The 18,658-nt window shown below is 38.5% G+C and overlaps 1 protein-coding gene across 2 annotated transcripts in view; it reads right to left on the bottom strand.

The window, feature by feature from the left end:
* Positions 1 to 18,658, bottom strand: part of LOC133638645 (endophilin-B2-like) — a 65,808-nt gene that overhangs the window by 8,199 nt on the left and 38,951 nt on the right. The window contains exons 6-9 of one of the 2 annotated variants that reach the window (XM_062031451.1): positions 13,818 to 13,880; positions 8,627 to 8,650; positions 3,149 to 3,238; positions 1,011 to 1,111 (exon numbers count right to left, since the gene is read on the bottom strand). In XM_062031451.1, the coding sequence (XP_061887435.1) occupies positions 1,011 to 1,111; positions 3,149 to 3,238; positions 8,627 to 8,650; positions 13,818 to 13,880 (278 nt within the window). The remainder of the gene's footprint in view (positions 1 to 1,010; positions 1,112 to 3,148; positions 3,239 to 8,626; positions 8,651 to 13,817; positions 13,881 to 18,658) is intronic. The other variant, XM_062031452.1, reaches the window with a different exon arrangement.

Here is an 18,658-nt window from a genome sequence, read left to right as displayed (position 1 = left end):
TTTGATTAAACATACAGTCGTGGTCAAAAGTTGACATACACTTGTAAAGGACATAATGTCATGGCTGTCTTGAGTTTCCAATCATTTCTACAACTCTTATTTTTTTGTGATAGAGTGAATGGAGCACATACTTGTTAGTCACAAAAAACATTCCTGAAGTTGGGTTCTTTTATGAATTTATTATGGGTCTACTGAAAATGTGACCAAATCTGCTGGGTCAGAAGCCAGCATCTGTGATGGTAAGGGGGTGTATTAGTGCCCAAGGCATGGGTAACTTACACATCTGTGAAGGCACCATTAATGCTGAAAGGTACATACAGGTTTTGGAGCAACATATGTTGCCATCCAAGCAACATTATCATGGACGCCCCTGCTTATTTCAGCAAGACAATGCCAACAGTTACAACAGCGTGGCTTCATAGTAAAAGAGTGCTGGTACTGGACTGGCCTGCCTGTAGTCCAGACCTGTCCCCCATTGAAAATGTGTGGCGCATTATGAAGCCTAAAATACCACAACGGACTGTTGAACAACTTAAGCTGTACATCAAGCAAGAATGGGAAAGAATTCCACCTGTAGAGCTTCAAAAATTGGTCTCCTCAGTTCCCAAACGTTTACTGAGTGTTGTTAAAAGGAAAGGCCATGTAACACAGTGGTAAAAATGCCCCTGTGCCAACTTTGCCATTAAATTCTAAGTTAATGATTATTTGCAAAAAAAAATAAGTTTGTCAGTTCAAACATTAAATATCTTGTCTTCGCAGTCTATTCAATTGAATATCATTTTAAAAGGATTTGCAAATAATTGTATTCTGTTTTTATTTACGAATTAAACTACGTGCCAACTTCACTGGTTTTGGGTTTTGTAGTTCCAATGTTAGGTTTGAGTTTCTTAACGTCAGGACTCAGGACCTAACTCAACAAGTTCTCAACGTTGTTTCAATGTCTTGAGCCTGTTGGGAAAGCATTGCATGTACAGTTGTACCTCAGCCTTTATTATATATACTGTACTTACTTGTTGAGCTCCCTCTGGAGTTCATGCATGTAGTGATGACACTGAGCATAATAGGTGGCCTGAGCTTCTGCAAAATCCTGCAGACAACGCTGGTGGTTCAGCTGTGGAAACAAAAGACGCGCGCAAGTTAGTACTGTATTTATTCACTGTACCATTATGGCAGCCATAATTCTAACATCTACCGTAGAGCAATTTCATAGAGTAAGGAGCCACAACATTGGAATAGAGGATACAATACAACCTTTAAACATATAACAATGCTTATTTTCAATATAACAAGGAGCCAATCAAGAAGCACATTGAGTGCCTGTACAGCAACACAAAGACACCCTCAACACCACCCGCTCCTCCTACTACTCAGGATTTATCCAATCTGGCAATGGCAACTCAAGAGGGTCACCCCCTACATATTCCACCTCCTCCACCACTATGTGATCTCCCGCGAACCCCCTGCAAGTCTCCAAGACCAAGCGCCAGACCTGAGGCAACAGGGCTTTTTTAGGTTGCTAGCCCCTCCCTGTGGAACACATTTCCAACCCACATCAAAGCCGCACCCACCCTTTCCTCTTTTAAAATTGCTTTCAAAACGCACCTTTTCAGACTTGCTTTCAACTGTTCTTACTATTTCTCAAACTGTTTTTAGATACAAGTGTGTTGTTTCTTTTAGCTGTTTTCTTGTATCTCAATTAAAGTTTCCTGTTATTTTTCTGTTTTGTTCATGTAAAATGTCTTTAATGTTGATGTATTAATTATTGTTATTATTATTATTATTACTTAAAAGGGAATTTCCTGGTAATTTCTGAACTTTAGTCAAACCTGGAGTTTTGTGGAATATGGAAAAGAGCACATTTGCCCTGAATTAGCCGAGTGGGTTGGTGTTGACATAGTAACACTTTGTATTTGAGAATTGGTATTACGGAATTCCTGGAATTTCAAAAAAAAAAAAAAAAGGAATTTTTCGGAAAAATTAAATAGGTAACTTTGATGTCCTCACTAAGTGGAATGTTTTGAAGGTAAAATGGTTGGAATAGGTAGAAAACCGTGGAAAAAGAAGCAGAAAGACAAAAGGGCGGAAATAGGACTTTTGAAAACCGGGAATTCTGGGAATTTTTTGGAATGTTGAAAATTTGTAGATTCAATTTTCAGGGGGATGGAATGTGTTCAAAGTGGAATGATGGAAAAATGTACAAATTGTGGATGGTTGAAAAGTTAGCCCATTAATTTTCAATGGGAAAAAAAATTAAAAAATCACAGAAAACTGGAAAATCTGGGAATTTTTGGAAAATTGTTGAAGAAGTCCCAACAATTTCTGAAAGGACTGAATATTTTGAAATTGGAACAGTGTAAATAGGATGAAAAGGGATGAAGTTATGCTGAGCCAAAAATACAAAATACAAATAATTAAAAATGTACGAATTATTTATGAATACCGTATTTTTCGGAGTATAAGTCGCTCCGGAGTATAAGTCGCACCGGCCGAAAATGCATAATAAAGAAGGAAAAAAACCTACAAAGTTGCACTGGTGTATAAGTCGCATTTTTGGGGGAAATTTATTGGATAAAACCCAACACCAAGAATAGACATTTGAAAGGCAATTTAAAATAAATAAAGAATAGTGAGCAACAGGCTGAGTAAGTGTACGTTATATGACGCATAAATAACCAACTGAGAACGTGCCTGGTATGTTAACGTAACATATTATGGTAAGAGTCATTCAAATAACTATAACATATAGAACATGCTATACGTTTACCAAACAATCTGTCACTCCTAATCGCTAAATCCCATGAAATCTTACACGTCTAGTCTCTTACGTGAATGAGCTAAATAATATTATTTGATATTTTACGGTAATGTGTTAATAATTTCACACATAAGTCGCTCCTGAGTATAAGTCGCACCCCCAGCCAAACTATGAAAAAAACTGCGACTTATAGTCCGAAAAATACGGTATATACATATAGCGTATTTTATATATTTTATATTTTTTTATATTTATACATTCACACAATAATAAACATTGCGGTTTCCCAAAAAACATTCACAAAGCTATCGATGCATGCTCGGGCCCTTAAAAAGGTGAAATAATGAGTACAGGAGTAAAAACAGAGTCGGATGTTTAACTTTGTACACTCACATGTGTGCTGCTGATGCCCTCAAGCAGAAGCCTGGTGACCTCAGCTTGTCGGTCAAACTCCGTCTGTGCAACACGCAGCTCGTGTTCTGCCTGCAAATGGAAAGAAAGGAAGCAATGTGGCGCACTGTATCCTTTATATATAATATACATTACTAATATAGTATGTCCAAAAGCAATGTACATGTTAACCATTTTACTGTATCTTCTTAAGGTACAATACTAGGGTTCCAACAGTACATAAACACACATATCACAAATGCATACTTTTATTCAGATTACCGTAATTTCCGGACTATAAGCCGCACCTGACTATAAGCCGCACCAGCCAAATTTAGGGGAAAATACAGATTGCTCATATATAAGCCGCACCCGACTATAAGCCGCAGGGTTTTGATGTGTAATTACCGTAGTATATAGGGGTTCCTGCTACCACGGAGGGGATTGTCGGGACAGAGATGACTGTTTGGGAACGCAAAGCGTCCCACTTGTTAACAATAAATCTTTCAATCATTCAATCAAACTTTCACATCTTTGACATGGCGAACAGCATTCGTGCAGAGTACAAATAATACATAGTAATACAAAGTGCTCGCCTGTACGTTATCAAAATAACCAGCCTACCGGTATATGAAAAGTCAGTCTTTAATCATTGTGTCATCGTCTTCCTTCTGCGTACTAAAACCACCGAAATCCTCTTCGTCGGTGTCGGAGAAGAACAGGCCGTAAATAAGCCGCACCCTTGTATAAGCCGCAGGGACCAGAACGAGGGGAAAAAGTAGCGGCTTATAGTCCGGAAATTACGGTATTTTGATTTGTATTGAGACGTACCAACTTCCCACACAGTACAGGCTGAGCCAGGCACAGGAAGGGTCAATTGCGTTGTGTCTACTCAGTAGACACATACAGTGCAGCCTTCGGCTTGCGATTAGGGGTGCAATCAGGGTTTTATGCTGCCCATTCCAAACATACATGAGTAAGATTGGCCAATACGTTCACATATATTAACTGCAAATTGCTCAATGTATTTATGTGGGTGTGAGAACTGTCAGCAGTTCAGCAATGTCAACACACTTTAAACTAGTTACCTGTTACTTTTGAAAAACAATGCACAATTGTGCACAATAAGAAAACAAAAGAAAATCTAGAACTTAAATTGCTAATTTTTTACCATCAAAGTCCTCCTGTGTGTAGTAAGGGTGTGTAGTTTGTAATTATCTAAAATTATTTTGTAAAAAGGTAAATATCCATCAGATCATTCTAGTATCGACCTCGTATCTAGTATCGACCCTTGGTATTGATACTACCAACATCCATCCATCCATTTTCTACCGCTTGTTTCTTTTGGGGTCGCGGAGGGGGGGGGGGGGGGTTACTGGAGCCTACCCCAGCTGCATTCAGGCGGAAGGCGAGGTACACCCTGGACAAGTCGCCACCTCGTCACAGGGTTTAATATCACTCACATTCACACACTAGGGCCAATGTAGTGTTGCCAATCAACCTATCCGCAGGTGCATGTTTTTTGGAGGTGGCAAGAAGCCGGAGTACCCGGAGGAAAACCCACGCAGTCACGGGAAGAACATGCAAACTCCACACAGAAAGACACCGAGCCCAGGGATCGAACCCAGGACCTTCGTATTGTGAGGCACATGCACTAACCCCTGTCCACCGTGCTGCCCATACCATCAACATATATACTATAAATTGATCCCCCTTCTTAAAATGCATAAACGTTAGAATGCATAAAAAAACATGTGTGCTTGTCCCACATAAGGATTGTGGATGATGGACAAAATTCCAAATAAAGTGCAGTTCCCCTCTAAAGTTGTTTACACAAAATCAAAGTGTCACCTCAATGGACAAAAAAATGAACTGAATTGTAACCTGATGTTGTACAATTGTGCATTATCAAATATGTACCTCGGTTACACCCCCAAACAGTAGAATACAAATTAAATGTGGGTATCCAAGAGTGGTCAATGTACAACTTCGAAAGCAGTGCATATTTTTCTTATAAAAATAACAACACAGCCATTATTGTCTAAATATCTGGTAACACAGGTAAGTTCACCTCTCAGGCAAATAATTATTCATACCTGTGCAGGTTTTTACTAGAATCCTTTTACACCTGTACATGATGACATTAAGGAGCAAGTGTATTGCATTCCACTACAGCCATGTTTCTTAGCCATAGGGCCAGGGGCCACAAGCACCCCTTAGAACAGGGGTGTCCAAACTTTTTCCACTGAGGGCCGCATTCTGAAAAATCAAAGCAAGCGGGGGCCATTTTGATATTTTTTATTTTAGAAACCAATACAATATATGTATAAAAAATATACATTTAGGCCTCCACTCAGGCTTGATCCCGGGGACCCCAAAGGGTTTTGGTCAAAAAAATATTAAAAATGTGTCATTATTCAGTATTATTATTTTTATTATTATTCAAGTTTTAAATCTCTAGATCAACATTAGGTCTATCTGTCAATATAACGGTTTTAAAGATTTAAGTTGTATGCTCTTGTTGTCAAAGAAAACCCTGTTTTTTATGGAAAAAATACAAAATATGCAATATTTTCACACAGTAAAATTTTTAAGTGGAATATTTGAGATTATATAATAATTGGAGCCTTAAAAAGGTAAATAACTCATAACAACATTGATTTTAATTCATTATTGTTTTTTGAGCAATGACACTTAAAAACCAATCACACTAAAATTATTGGGGATCCAAATAATTATAGTGTTAAAAAATAAATTCTACTTTTTTTTGTACAGTTTACTTTTAACACAATAATCTTGAGAACAACTTCAGATCTATCCGTCAATGATACGTTTTATTGTTGTTTATGTTTTTCGTTTGTTCGTTTTAGGCCCTTCTTTATAAAAAAAACAGCTCAGTTTTTTATAAAGCAAACACAAAATATGCAACATTTTCCCCCAAAATATCTCAGATGTGATGTAATTGGAGCCTTGAATAGGTCAATAATTCATAATGACATTGAAGAAAGAAACCACCTGCATGGCAGCTTTGTGTTATTAGAGTATACATTGCGACATTTTCTTGTTACATTTCACCTGTTTGCTCTTTTATACCACTTATCATGTTCTTAATTGTTTTCAATCGTATTTTTAAAATGTGCCGTGGGGCCGTTAAAAAAATGACCTGCGGGCCACAAATGGCCCCCGGGCCGCACTTGGACACGACTGCCTTAGAGGGTCACCGGATAATATCTGTTTCTCAGCTGTGGTCCGTATGGGCTGCAACAGTACTCAGTTGTAATACACAGTATTGTTGATATTAGAGGTTATTACTATTATCCGTTATCAATAGTGCTATTTCTATTGTATTGCTCCATTTGTAGTGCAACATTGTTCATTGTCATTTCTGTGTTATTAATATTTACTTCACTAACTACTTCTTTGCTATCACTTTTCGTATCATACTTCTACATATCGTATTTGATGATGTTGTTCTGTTAATGTTGTTGTTGTCTCTCTGTCTTATCCCACTCTTCTCCCCGCAATTTCCCCCTCTGTCTTTATTATTTTCTTCTTTCTATCCCCTCCTGCTCCGGCATAGCTGTGCCAAACATTGATATAAATCCATTTAATAAAGTCAAATGCAAATAAGGCAACAAGAGAAGTATCCCACACTTCTCTTTTGTAAAGTACATCTGTACAGCAGATATGGGCATCTACATCAACAATATGATTTGCCTGAGTGGCTGGACAAGACAAAAAATAAAATAAAGTAAAAATAGAAAAAGTAAGTAAGTATTTATTTGTTTGTGTGCTATAGTTATCCGTTCTGGCTCTTTATTGATCAGAGTAGGGCTGCAACTAACGATTAATTTGATAATCGATTAATCTGTCGATTATTACTTCGATTAATCGATTAATAATCATATAAAAGAGACAAACTACATTTCGATCCTATCCAGTATTTTATTGAAAAAAAAACAGCATACTGGCACCATACTTATTTTGATTGTTTCTCAGCTGTTTGTAAATGTTGCAGTTTATAAATAAAGGTTTATTTTAAAAAAAAATATATATATATATATATATATATAAAAAACAACAAAAAAACCTCTGCGCATGCTCATAGCATAGATCCAACGAATCGATGACTAAATTAATCGGCAACTATTTTAATAATCGATTTTAATCGATTTAATCGATTAGTTGTTGCAGCCCTAGATCAGAGCGGAAAGCTTTTCCGAGATGCTATCCAGTTTGCGATTTAGTTCAAAATTGATAGTCTGAGTGCCCACAGCTCTGCCCATCCTACCAATCATTGTGGCATTTTTGGCATACCTTCAACGGCTGCCAGCATTTTCCAAATTTGTCAATACACCAGGGCAACGCTGACTTCAATCAGGAGATGTCCCGTTATGACTCCAAATAGTTAGATGTCTTCAGTGTCCTCAACTGAAAGAATCGCGAGGCACACAACCCTCCAATTCTCTCAAGAGTCCATTGTGTATCCAGCAACAAACATTTCATCACGGCGGACAGGATCCCTCAAACTTGAAGTTCTTGTTAAGAAGATTTTGTCAATTTTGTTGGGGTGGGGCGACAGTTAATCAATTCCATTGTTTAGATTTTGGAGAGCAGTGCTGTCCATGCTGCCCAGTTTTTGAAGTTAGGTAATCATGCTATACTTGAAAGTCTTAGTATACATACTGTACCTAATGGAATCCATGTTTACCTCAATGAACCACTTCTCTCCATTGGCGGAAGCACTTATGCTATCCCGCTTAACTGTAGGCTAGACATCAAATGCCAAACAGTTTTTACTTGAATTGTCAGACCACAGATATGCATCCATTAATTCATGCTCTTGGACTGCTTGTCTTCAGCAAACCGTTTTCAGACTTTCTTGTGACCCGCTTCAGAAGAGGCTTTCTTCTGGCATGACATCCCTGCTAACCTACTTGATGCCGTGTTTGGCATATGGTCTCAACACTGACAGGCTGACCTCCCGCTTCTTCAAGATCTGCTGCAAAGCTCGCAGCAGTTGTGCATCAGTTTCCAAAGCCAACTTCTGGATATGATGCTTAGCATAAAGTTTAAACTTTTATGTTAACCATAGTGAGGCCATCTTGGAAAACAGTTGTATGATGTTTACCATCTTTGTAAAGCTCAGTTTTTAAGTGTTCAAAGTACAAAGAAATTTCAGTATGTTTCGATCATTTAATAGCTAAAGTCATCTTTTTGGACAGTGGCCTCTGCATTGGCATGTGTTGCCAATTGTGTTAAGTTTTCTCAGAGGTTAGTAACTCCAAAATACTTTCCAAGCTGTACAATGATTACTCTAAGTTACATCATGTTTTTCATTTAATCGGTATTGTACCTTGAGAAAATATAATCGTTCCTCTATCGTAAAGGTTTATTTCTTCACTTTTACTCAATACTGTATGACACAAACAGACACAGTTTTTGTAATGCAGTGATGGGTCGACTAGCCTTGAAACTTACCTTGTCCGCTTCCTCACTCAGCAACTTAGAAAGGAGAAACAAAGAGACAGATCATCTTAACATTGTAAATACAAGCATGTGAGATTATATGGTGATCTAGAAAAAGGAACAATAGTATCTGCTCAACGTAAATCAGAAAGCTGTTTCTATACATTTCCTAAAGTATCATTTTAAAACCCCGTAACATACACAGATCTGTTCAATGAGTTTAAACCCATGAGAGAAGGCACACCTACACCTGTGCTTCCCTGTCTGCTAGAATATTCTTGTTCCCTGAACCGCCATTCCACTGTGCCTTTGTTCTTGCCTGCCTGTACCCTAAAGAGTAAAGGGGGATTAAATACATTTATTAAAACACCTCATGCCTGGTGTGTTGCACTTTGTCCTTTTGAAAAAATTGAGAGTGTCTTGAAGCAACAAGAAGTTTGGCTAACAATCAAGACAAGGCCCAGGATCAGCTGTTAGCCTGAGGCGAGCCCCTAGTTAGCATTACACTAGCATGCAACAACATCTCCTTTATCTCTAACGGCTCCAATATGTTTGTTTCCTGGCTCATACTTTGCTAAGACATTCAAGTGTGGCCTTCACCATTTACTAACCACCGGACAGGAAGAGCAAACGACAGCCTCCTGATTGTTAGTCTTTCTGCTGACCAGCACAAGGTTCTCTGCATGTGTCTGGGTGCAATGAAGCTCCTGGTCTGATGGCATTGCATCTGGTAACCATCATGAGACGATCCACGTCCATGTCGGACAGTCCCAAAGACCCCTAAGGTCTGAGGGACACCTGGCTGCGTCATTATTGTCATTACAGTGGTCAACTTGGGCCATACGAGGCTGGCGTCTTATTTGTCCCTCCAATGAGTAGCACCAAACCAGACCTATCCAAAATATGCCTACAACAGTGAATGTCAACTGGCAGACAGTGGGTCACATTCGGACAAACAGAACTGTTCATATCTTTAAAATAGGGGCATCCATCCATCCCATCCATACATCTTCTTCCGCTTATCCGAGGTCGGGTTGAGGGGGCAGCAGCCTAAGCAGGGAAGCCCAGACTTCCCTCTCCCCAGCCACTTCGTCCAGCTCGTCCCGGGGGATCCCGAGGCGTTCCCAGGCCAGCTGGGAGACATAGTCTTCCCAACGTGTCCTGGGTCTTCCCCGTGGCCTCCTACCAGTCGGACGTGCCCTAAACACCTCCCTAGGGAGGCTTTCGGGAGGCATCCTGACCAGATGCCCGAACCACCTCATCTGGCTCCTCTCGATGTGGAGGAGCAGCGGCTTTAGTTTGAGCTCCTCCTGGATGACAGAGCTTCTCACCCTATCTCTAAGGGAGAGCCCCACCACCCGGCGGAGGAAGCTCATTTCGGCCGCTTGTACCCATAACCTTGTCCTTTCGGTCATAACCCAAAGCTCATGACCATAGGTGAGGATGGGAACGTATATCGACCTGTAAATTGAGAGCTTTGCCTTCCGGCTCAGCTCCTTCTTCTCCACAACGGATCGATACAGCGTCTGCATTACTGAAGACGCCGCACCGATCCGTCTGTTGATTTCACGATCCACTCTTCCCTCACTCGTGAACAAGACTCTAAGGTACTTGAATTCCTCCACCTGGGGCAGGGTCGCCTCCCCAATCCGGAAATGGCACTCCACCCTTTTCCGGGCGAGAACCATGGACTCAGACTTGGAGGTGCTGATTCTCATCCCAGTCGCTTCACACTCGGCTGCGAACCGATCCAGTGAGAGCTGAAGATCCTGGCCAGATGAAGCCATCAGGACCACATCATCTGCAAAAAGCAGAGACCTAATCCTGCAGCCACCAAACCAGATCCCCTCAACGCCCTGACTGCGCCTAGAAATTCTGTCCATAAAAGTTATGAACAGAATCAGTGACAAAGGGCAGCCCTGGCGGAGTCCAACCCTCACTGGAAACGTGTCCGACTTACTGCAAGCAATGCGGACCAAGCTCTGACACTGATCGTACAGGGAGCGGACCGCCACAATCAGACAGTCCGATACCCCATACTCTCTGAGCACTCCCCACAGGACTTCCCGAGGGACACCGTCGAATGCCTTCTCCAAGTCCACAAAGCACATGTAGACTGGTTGGGCAAACTCCCATGCACCCTCAAGAACCCTGCCGAGAGTATAGAGCTGGTCCACAGTTCCACGACCAGGACGAAAACCACACTGTTCCTCCTGAATCAGAGGTTCGACTATCCGGCGTAGCCTCCTCTCCAGTACACCTGAATAGACCTTACCGGGAAGGCTGAGGGGGAAAATGTACAAAATCAGCAGGGGATCAAATACGTATTTCCCCCATCGTATATCTATATACTTACTGTATTTATAGTATATACAATGAAAGCGCGAGCGAGCAAGAAGTAGACCTAGTACATCCAACTAGACTACAAGTGGCAGAAGGGGTGTAATTAGGTGATCAACACTTTAAAAAAGGTCTTATATTTCTACAAACAAGTCACAAAAATCACACACAATTCTGCTGCTAGTTTACTACTGTAGGCCTTACAACCTTTTTCTGCTCTGATAAAGCAGTCTCTGTCTCCACATCCCAACTCTCCCAGTCGCTCTGCAACTGGTTCAATTATGAAAAAAAACAAAGAAAGAAAAACTAAAACAAAATCCACATTCCATAGCATTACAACAAATACATAATTAGTTACACACACAAAGAGGCAGTAAGCAGTCTCTTCAGGGTCTCCACGCAAATTAAACCAATCCCTATGACTAATGCGCGACCTCGCAACTTTGTCCAATGATGGCAACTTTCCCACATATTTTGGCCAATCAGTGACATTTTCGCCAATCGAATTTATCTCTAAGCGGTGCCCAAATGTCAACTATCTAATCCAGTAATTCTCAAACTGTTTTCACCAAGTACCGCCTTAGAAAAAACTTGACTCTCCAAGTACCACCATAATTACAAACTTTAAAATACAGGACCTTAGTATGCCTAAGTATTCATTAAAAACAAGGTAGAGGTTTTATTTAACAAGTATATTTAATATTTTTGGCGTCTGTGACATTATACACACTTTAAACAGTAACACAGTGTTTGAATATGGGGAAATAAAACACTGTACTTTAAGTGGTTCTTTGGCGAAGCACTAGATGAAGACCTCGTACCACAGTTTGAGAATCACTGGTCTAATCAAAACGTATATTTGTCACTTGTGTAGATGAAGCAAGAACAGCAACGTGTAACGATATCAAGTCGTTTTTGATCAAACGGCACAACTGTTAGCCCCCTGCATAGCTGTGACCTATTCCGGTTCCTGTCTGCAGTGCTAAACTGTAGTATGTAAACATTTAGCAACACTTCCTAGTTAACATGTATTCATATATTTAAATACGTCAATTGAGAAACATTTTTTTATTTGCAAAGCTGATTTAGCAGAGAGGCAGCATTCACATGACAGAAATGTTGAGGTGTGATGATAATCTCTAATCTTTTTTCACATAACAGGAATTACCACTTTCAACCGCTCTCAACAGTTCACAAATGCTCTTAAAGTGCAGGGACAAATGTGTTGGAATGGTGGACAAACACTTTTCAAACGTAAAATAAAATGTCTTAAACGTGTCGACGACATAGCAGACAGCAGACAATAAAAAAGGCTGTGGTGGTGTTTCGGTATTTATAATTAATTATTACTATTATTAGCTATCATTATTTAAACAGTGCTGTAATTTGACAATAAGCTTTTACAGCCATCTCTTGTCTACTTTTTTGAATGTGCGCAGTAAAACAATACAGTATTTGATTTTGTTGTTAAAATGTTGACGTTTTTTTTGGGTTAAGGTTACACGGACACTTAAAACATTGATAACAAATTCATAAATTCACAAGTTGATTCAATGTTATTGAAATACGTAAATAAACCTCAAAACATCACAACTTTCTGAAATAGCTGCCATAAATTCAGGCATTTTTGGCCGCAACAATCACAAAAAAAGCCTATATAATTCTGGAGGCACTGACTAAGGTTGAGGGTTTATCTGAGAAAGAATAAATAAATAGAAGGACCAGCAACAAATCATTCAACTTGTGGGGTGAAAATTGTGGCGCCTAATTATTAATTAGTATCTAATTAGTTTTTGGCTTCCAGCAGCATTTGTTTTACACTAATCTTGTCAAACATTGTTTTGCTTATAATGTATTATTATCTTAACAATGACTATATTGCAATATTTTTTTATGCTTCACAACTACACTGTCAAATGTTTTGGACATGACAAATAGTTTAGTGAATAACATAACTTGCCCTACTGTAGTCAAATGATCAACATGACAATAACTGTACTGTAATGTAGTCTGACAAACACATTCTTACACATATAAGGATTAAGTTGGTCTGCCGTACAACTCAAGTCAGATGCAGCAAGCAATTGATTGTTTTTCGACATGCCACTGGAGCAATTCTTTCATAGCTGAACTGTGCAGTGTTGATACTACGGAATATTACTGCTCCATGTATCCAAATTTAAATACCGACATGCTTATTATTATAAGTTAGGGGTGTAACGGTACAAGTAATCATAATCAGATTTTTTCGGTACCAAACTTTCAATTCGGTGATTGATGACCTGTAACTCAAAGGTAAAATGTGGATGCTTTGTTCAGATAGCTTAGATCCAATAATCAACCTCAATTGGAATGCATTTAGCATCTTTAATGTAAAAAAATAAATGAATAAAATGGCCTGGCATCCTTCATTTTTTCTTTATGTGGTCTACACTGCAAAAGGTTTGTACACCCCTGTTGTAAATTATTACATCTCTTTTTTTTTAAATTCCCATTCAGTTTTTATTGGATAGTTACATGCCAACAGTTTTTCATGATTTATCTTTTATAAAACCATTAAAGCGGTTTATACAAGAGCTAAGCATTGTTACGGTTCACATTTTCTTCCCGTACTGTACCGAAAATTAATCTGAATACTGAGTTACATACCGAAACGTGATTATGGTGTACCAATACACCCCTAGTAACAGTAAAATTGCAGATCATAAAGTCATGTGGAATTGTGCAAGGTAAACCATGCTATGCTCCTCAATGTAACGTGTTAAGCATGTGCAAAACAAATAAACCCATACCAGCTTGGTTATTGGTTTGCACGGAAAGCAAATGCACTGTGTGCCCCATTAGTTGTGCTTGTGATGCTTACCGCTGAAGCGCTTGCAGAAAGAACATAATTTCGAGGCCTTGTCTCTTGAAAATCTGGTGCAGCCTACAAACAAGATCAGGGGAGGGAACAGACAATGACACAGTCATGCATTTCCAGTCATTAGCAAAGCAAAAACCAATAGCACAAGACTTTGAAAAAAAGACTGGACAAAAGCATTGTTCTCAAAATGGTTGTTGAGGTCTTTTTAAAGGTGCAGTTCAAAGAAGCAAAACATTATATTTTGGGGTTCAAAATCAATCAAACATGTTGATCACACCTAACGTTAGGCTTATAAGTGCAACACATGCAATAGCTATTGAGAGGACCACATGGCTCATTGGCATCATGCGTATCATGGGTACATGCCAACACAACATGATTCAGTGCCTCAACTGTACTCATGCTATTAGTTTAGTTTGGTTACATTTTTATTTCTAACTAAGTGCTCTGGAGCGGACTAAATAATATTAAAAAAGACACACGGTGAACACATAGCATTTATAATGGCGTAGGGATGTAACGTTAAAGTACCAGTAGAGTAGAAAAACAAGTTGACATTACAGTACCGGTATATGCTTAATTGTGTTTCATTGTATTCATTAAACCATATCCAATTGCATTTACAATCCGCAAAGTATGTGAAAATACCGTCTAAACATCACAAAATGCAACAATTTTAGTCAGCCCATTTGAATATTCTGCTCCGAACGGCTTTGGTAATTTCCGTAGATTGACGTCACTGTAGTAACACTTCTGTACTCTGACCATTGTAACAGATCAGTCATACTGGAAATACGCAAAAATTAGAGAGAGATGTGCTGTCTATCATTCGCAATCCCTATATAGGACATGTACACATATGTTTTTCTTTTTGTATACATTTTAAGTCGTAAATAAATACATAAAAAGTCAACTAAAAATTAAGTCAGTAGGGGCTCTCTATTCCACCCACAAAACCCTTTAAATAACCATTCAAAACCCACCAACAATACTCTATATACAAATCGTGACTTGAATATTAACCAAATATTAGCGATGTTGTTATTATAAGCACAACTCAGACAAACTATTTTTTAGCGGCGGATTGATAACACACAGCTAAGTAGTCCTCTGCTGCTTTACAGTGAGCTGGCCGCAATGTCCTACTGCTCCCGCATCATCGCGTCTTGGCTCGTCAAATATATTCTAGATTATAAATCATGCCTCTCATCTGGATATTAGGAGGATTTAGCCATAAACCTAGAAATTGTTCATCTGTGATATTCAATGCATTCCTGACTTCAATGTATACCCGGAGATGGAGACAAACACACAACTGAAGACAGTGTCTGCAGGGAGACTTTCTTGGTAACCCTCCGTGTGCATCATGTTTAATTCTTCATATAAATGGGAAGATATGGACATCCTATCAGTCGTCATCAAAGTAAGAGCAAACATCGTACAGTAAGCTATCGTTTTATTATGTTTGTATTTCTTTTTTCTTAGCACTTAACAATACAGCTACATGATGCTTAGTGTTTTACTTAAACTGGATCTGTTTAGCAGCGCTTCTAAAACTTGTAGCTCATCCTCAATTTATTCAGGATAAACAACATAAGTTTCTGGATCACAGTAATTATTGTTTGCCTCACAAAGTCTGCATGATTTTCATTGTTGTTGGTGATGAGGGGTCTGTGGTCATACCGTTATGTCACGCTATGACGTGTCTGGCTAACTCGTTATCTCTCAAAATGGCTCGGAATCTCTGTAAGATTGATACTATTTTGATCATATCTTTTTACTCGCAAACTTTGTAAGTCTTTCAGTGTCATACATCAGATATATATGATAATAGCTTCAATATAGAGGTAAGTTGCTTTTCCACTCTACCACTCTACTGGTACTATAAATCTATTTGTACCGTAATTAGATTTTTCCGTACAACATTTTTGGTTCAGTACAGAGACATACCAATTTCCCAAATTGTACAGATTAAGTGAGGGGCAGAAAATGAGCAGCTCACGTCAAGCATCTACCTGGTAAACAAAGTGCAGCCCAGTCTTTGTCGAGTAGGCATCGTGCCGAGAAGAAGCTAGAGTCTGGGCACCCCAATGATGTTTTCAATGTAGTGAGTCTTCAGGACCCACAGGTGGTGATTTAAAATTCAATAGTTCCCCAATTAAAAGAAATATTTCTATTTCTTTTATTATTCTTTGTTAAATGTTGGCGTTGCTCTCCTTTAATGGTGGTATGGTATGATAAGGCTGTAATCAATGTACATATTCATTCATGTTCAGAAAGCATCTGGAATTAAACAATTACAATTTAAAATGTTGTGTTCACCTTTCCCTGCTTAGTCGAGGAAAACGACATCTCAACTTAACAAAATGGTGACCAACATTCAAAGTATTTTTCATCGCTAGTATGTTTTTTTATTTGTTTAATTACAACACTAACGTTACAACACAAATGAGCATAGCATCAAGCAGTGGAAACTAGAGGTGGGATTCTTTGGACACCTCAACATTCGATTGCAATTACGATTAAGGGGCTAAAATTTGATTATATTAAGATTATATTGTATATTATTATTTTATTGTACATTGCTAATATATTTATAATATATGATATTATACAATATATTACATTTTAATTAATACTATCAATAATAGGTCACAAAGCTCCTTCTTTGGCTACCAACGTGTGCAGTATTTTTCGTCATTTCCTGTTTTTATATACAGTACAGGCCAAAAGTTTGGACACAACTTCTCATTCAATGAGTTTTCTTTATTTCCATGACTATTTACATTGTAGATTGTCACCGAAGGCATCACAACTATAAATGAACACATGTGGAGTTATGTACTTAACAAAAAAAGGTGAAATAACTGAAAACATGTTTTATATTCTAGTTTCTTCAAAATAGCCACCCTTTGTTCTGATTACTGTTTTGCACACTCTTGGCATTCTCTCAATGAGCTTCGAGAAAGGGTTTTCACTTTACAGGTGTCATAGTTTTGATGCCTTCAGTGACAATCTACAATGTAAATAGTCATGAAAATAAAGAAAACGCATTGAAGTGAGAAGGTGTGTCCAAACTTTTGGCCTGTACATATATGAAATTAAAAAAAAAAACTATGGCTGACAGATGTGTTGCTGTACTGTGTAGATATGTCTCTCCTGACTTTTTAATCTACTTGCTAATTTCCTCTTCTTAGCTGGTTACTCTCTGCTCTAACACAGTTCCTGTTGGCCTTCTGTTTAAGTGTACAAAGCATTTATTCTTTTCGTGTTTCATTACTTCACATTCAAGCTAGCTCAGCTCCACCCTCCTTCGTGTAGATCTGCGCTAACCCAGCCAACACATAATGTTAAAACAATTTTAGCTAATGGTGCTCCTATGGTTAGTTAGAGAACATTAGCATGAATGCCACATTTTAGAACAACCACCTCTATTTAACATACAAAAATAATCGATGTCTAGACATTTGTTCATTGATTTTTGAATTGTCCACGTTTTAATCATGACGCGTTGGAAAATCAATAATTTTTCCTACCTCCAGTGGAAACCAATGCTTATTTACTGTGTTGGTAGTATCTTTAATTGTTGAATTGAAATCTGCAGTGAGTGGCTAGTTGTTTGGCAGCGGCTAAACTAGATTATCGTGATACCGTCCGTGTACAGATGATGACATCTGCACTGAGCAGATGTACAGAGAATTGAAACAGCGATAATCTAGTCGGCTGACAGGGTTTTTTACGCTAGTTACTAGAACTGCAGCGAACGACTATTCATTGACTACCTTAACAATAAATCAACCAATCTAAATGATGAGCGTATTAAGTGACTCTGATTTAGCCAATGGCTTTTAAATTCAGATACATATATTTATACTGTACTTGTACTTCTCTTTACGCTGTTAAAAAAATAACTGCTAAAATGTCCATTTAAAAGCAAGGATAGAAAACGTGCTGATAAAACAAAGAATCATTTGTTATGTACACAAAAGACAGTCAAAATAGCAGCAATAACAACAAAATATCCACACTAGATTCTTCAAAAACTAAATATTTTGTAATGATGGTGTTTAGAAATGTGCAATGCATATAGAAAAAAGTTTAGCTGGCAGATTTAGGCTGAAATGATAGTTCACACAACTTCATCTCTCTGTTGTTACCTAGCTAGCTAACAAGCCAACTATCTTACCAAGGCGAGTCTGAGACTGCATCCTCCAGATGCCCGACATACCCATGCTTCAAATGCTCCCTCATCACCCGACGTTGCTAACGCTGGAGATTTTCTAGTAACGAGTAATTTATTTAATTACTTTTATACACGCTACAACGCCGTTACCGATACAACTGATGTAACGTGGCACGTTACTTTTGATGCGGACAAGACAGCTTTAGAATCTCAGCAAGTTCAACCAGCAACCACATCAGTGTTGTTCCCCGGTTATTGTATCCCAATCCAATATACTTTTAAGGTGTTACCAGTACTTAAGACATTTACCTTCATTATCAAAGTATTGTTATCTGACTACAGGTTTCATGTTTTGTAGCACTTAACACACTTTCATACTGAAGATGATACAGTTGAACCCGTTTCACCTGTTGGCTGACTGACGTCGACATATAGACTTAACCAAAACTATCAATTGGTTGTATATTTATTTTGTCCAGAGATATAAGCACAATGGGTGATATTTAAGGTTTTATTTCTAACCTACTGCAGTTTGTTTTCATCCATTAGTGTATATTTTTTTACCATATTTACCAGACTAGCACACTGGTATATAAGCCGCGCCTACTAAATTAAAATATTTCCATATATTAGACCAGGGATGTTCAAAGTGCGGCCC

The sequence above is a fragment of the Entelurus aequoreus genome, linkage group LG21 (genome assembly GCF_033978785.1).
Source record: "Entelurus aequoreus isolate RoL-2023_Sb linkage group LG21, RoL_Eaeq_v1.1, whole genome shotgun sequence".
Taxonomy (NCBI): domain Eukaryota; kingdom Metazoa; phylum Chordata; class Actinopteri; order Syngnathiformes; family Syngnathidae; genus Entelurus; species Entelurus aequoreus.
Note: the sequence above shows the minus strand (reverse complement) of the source record. Positions and strands in the feature narration are given on the sequence as shown.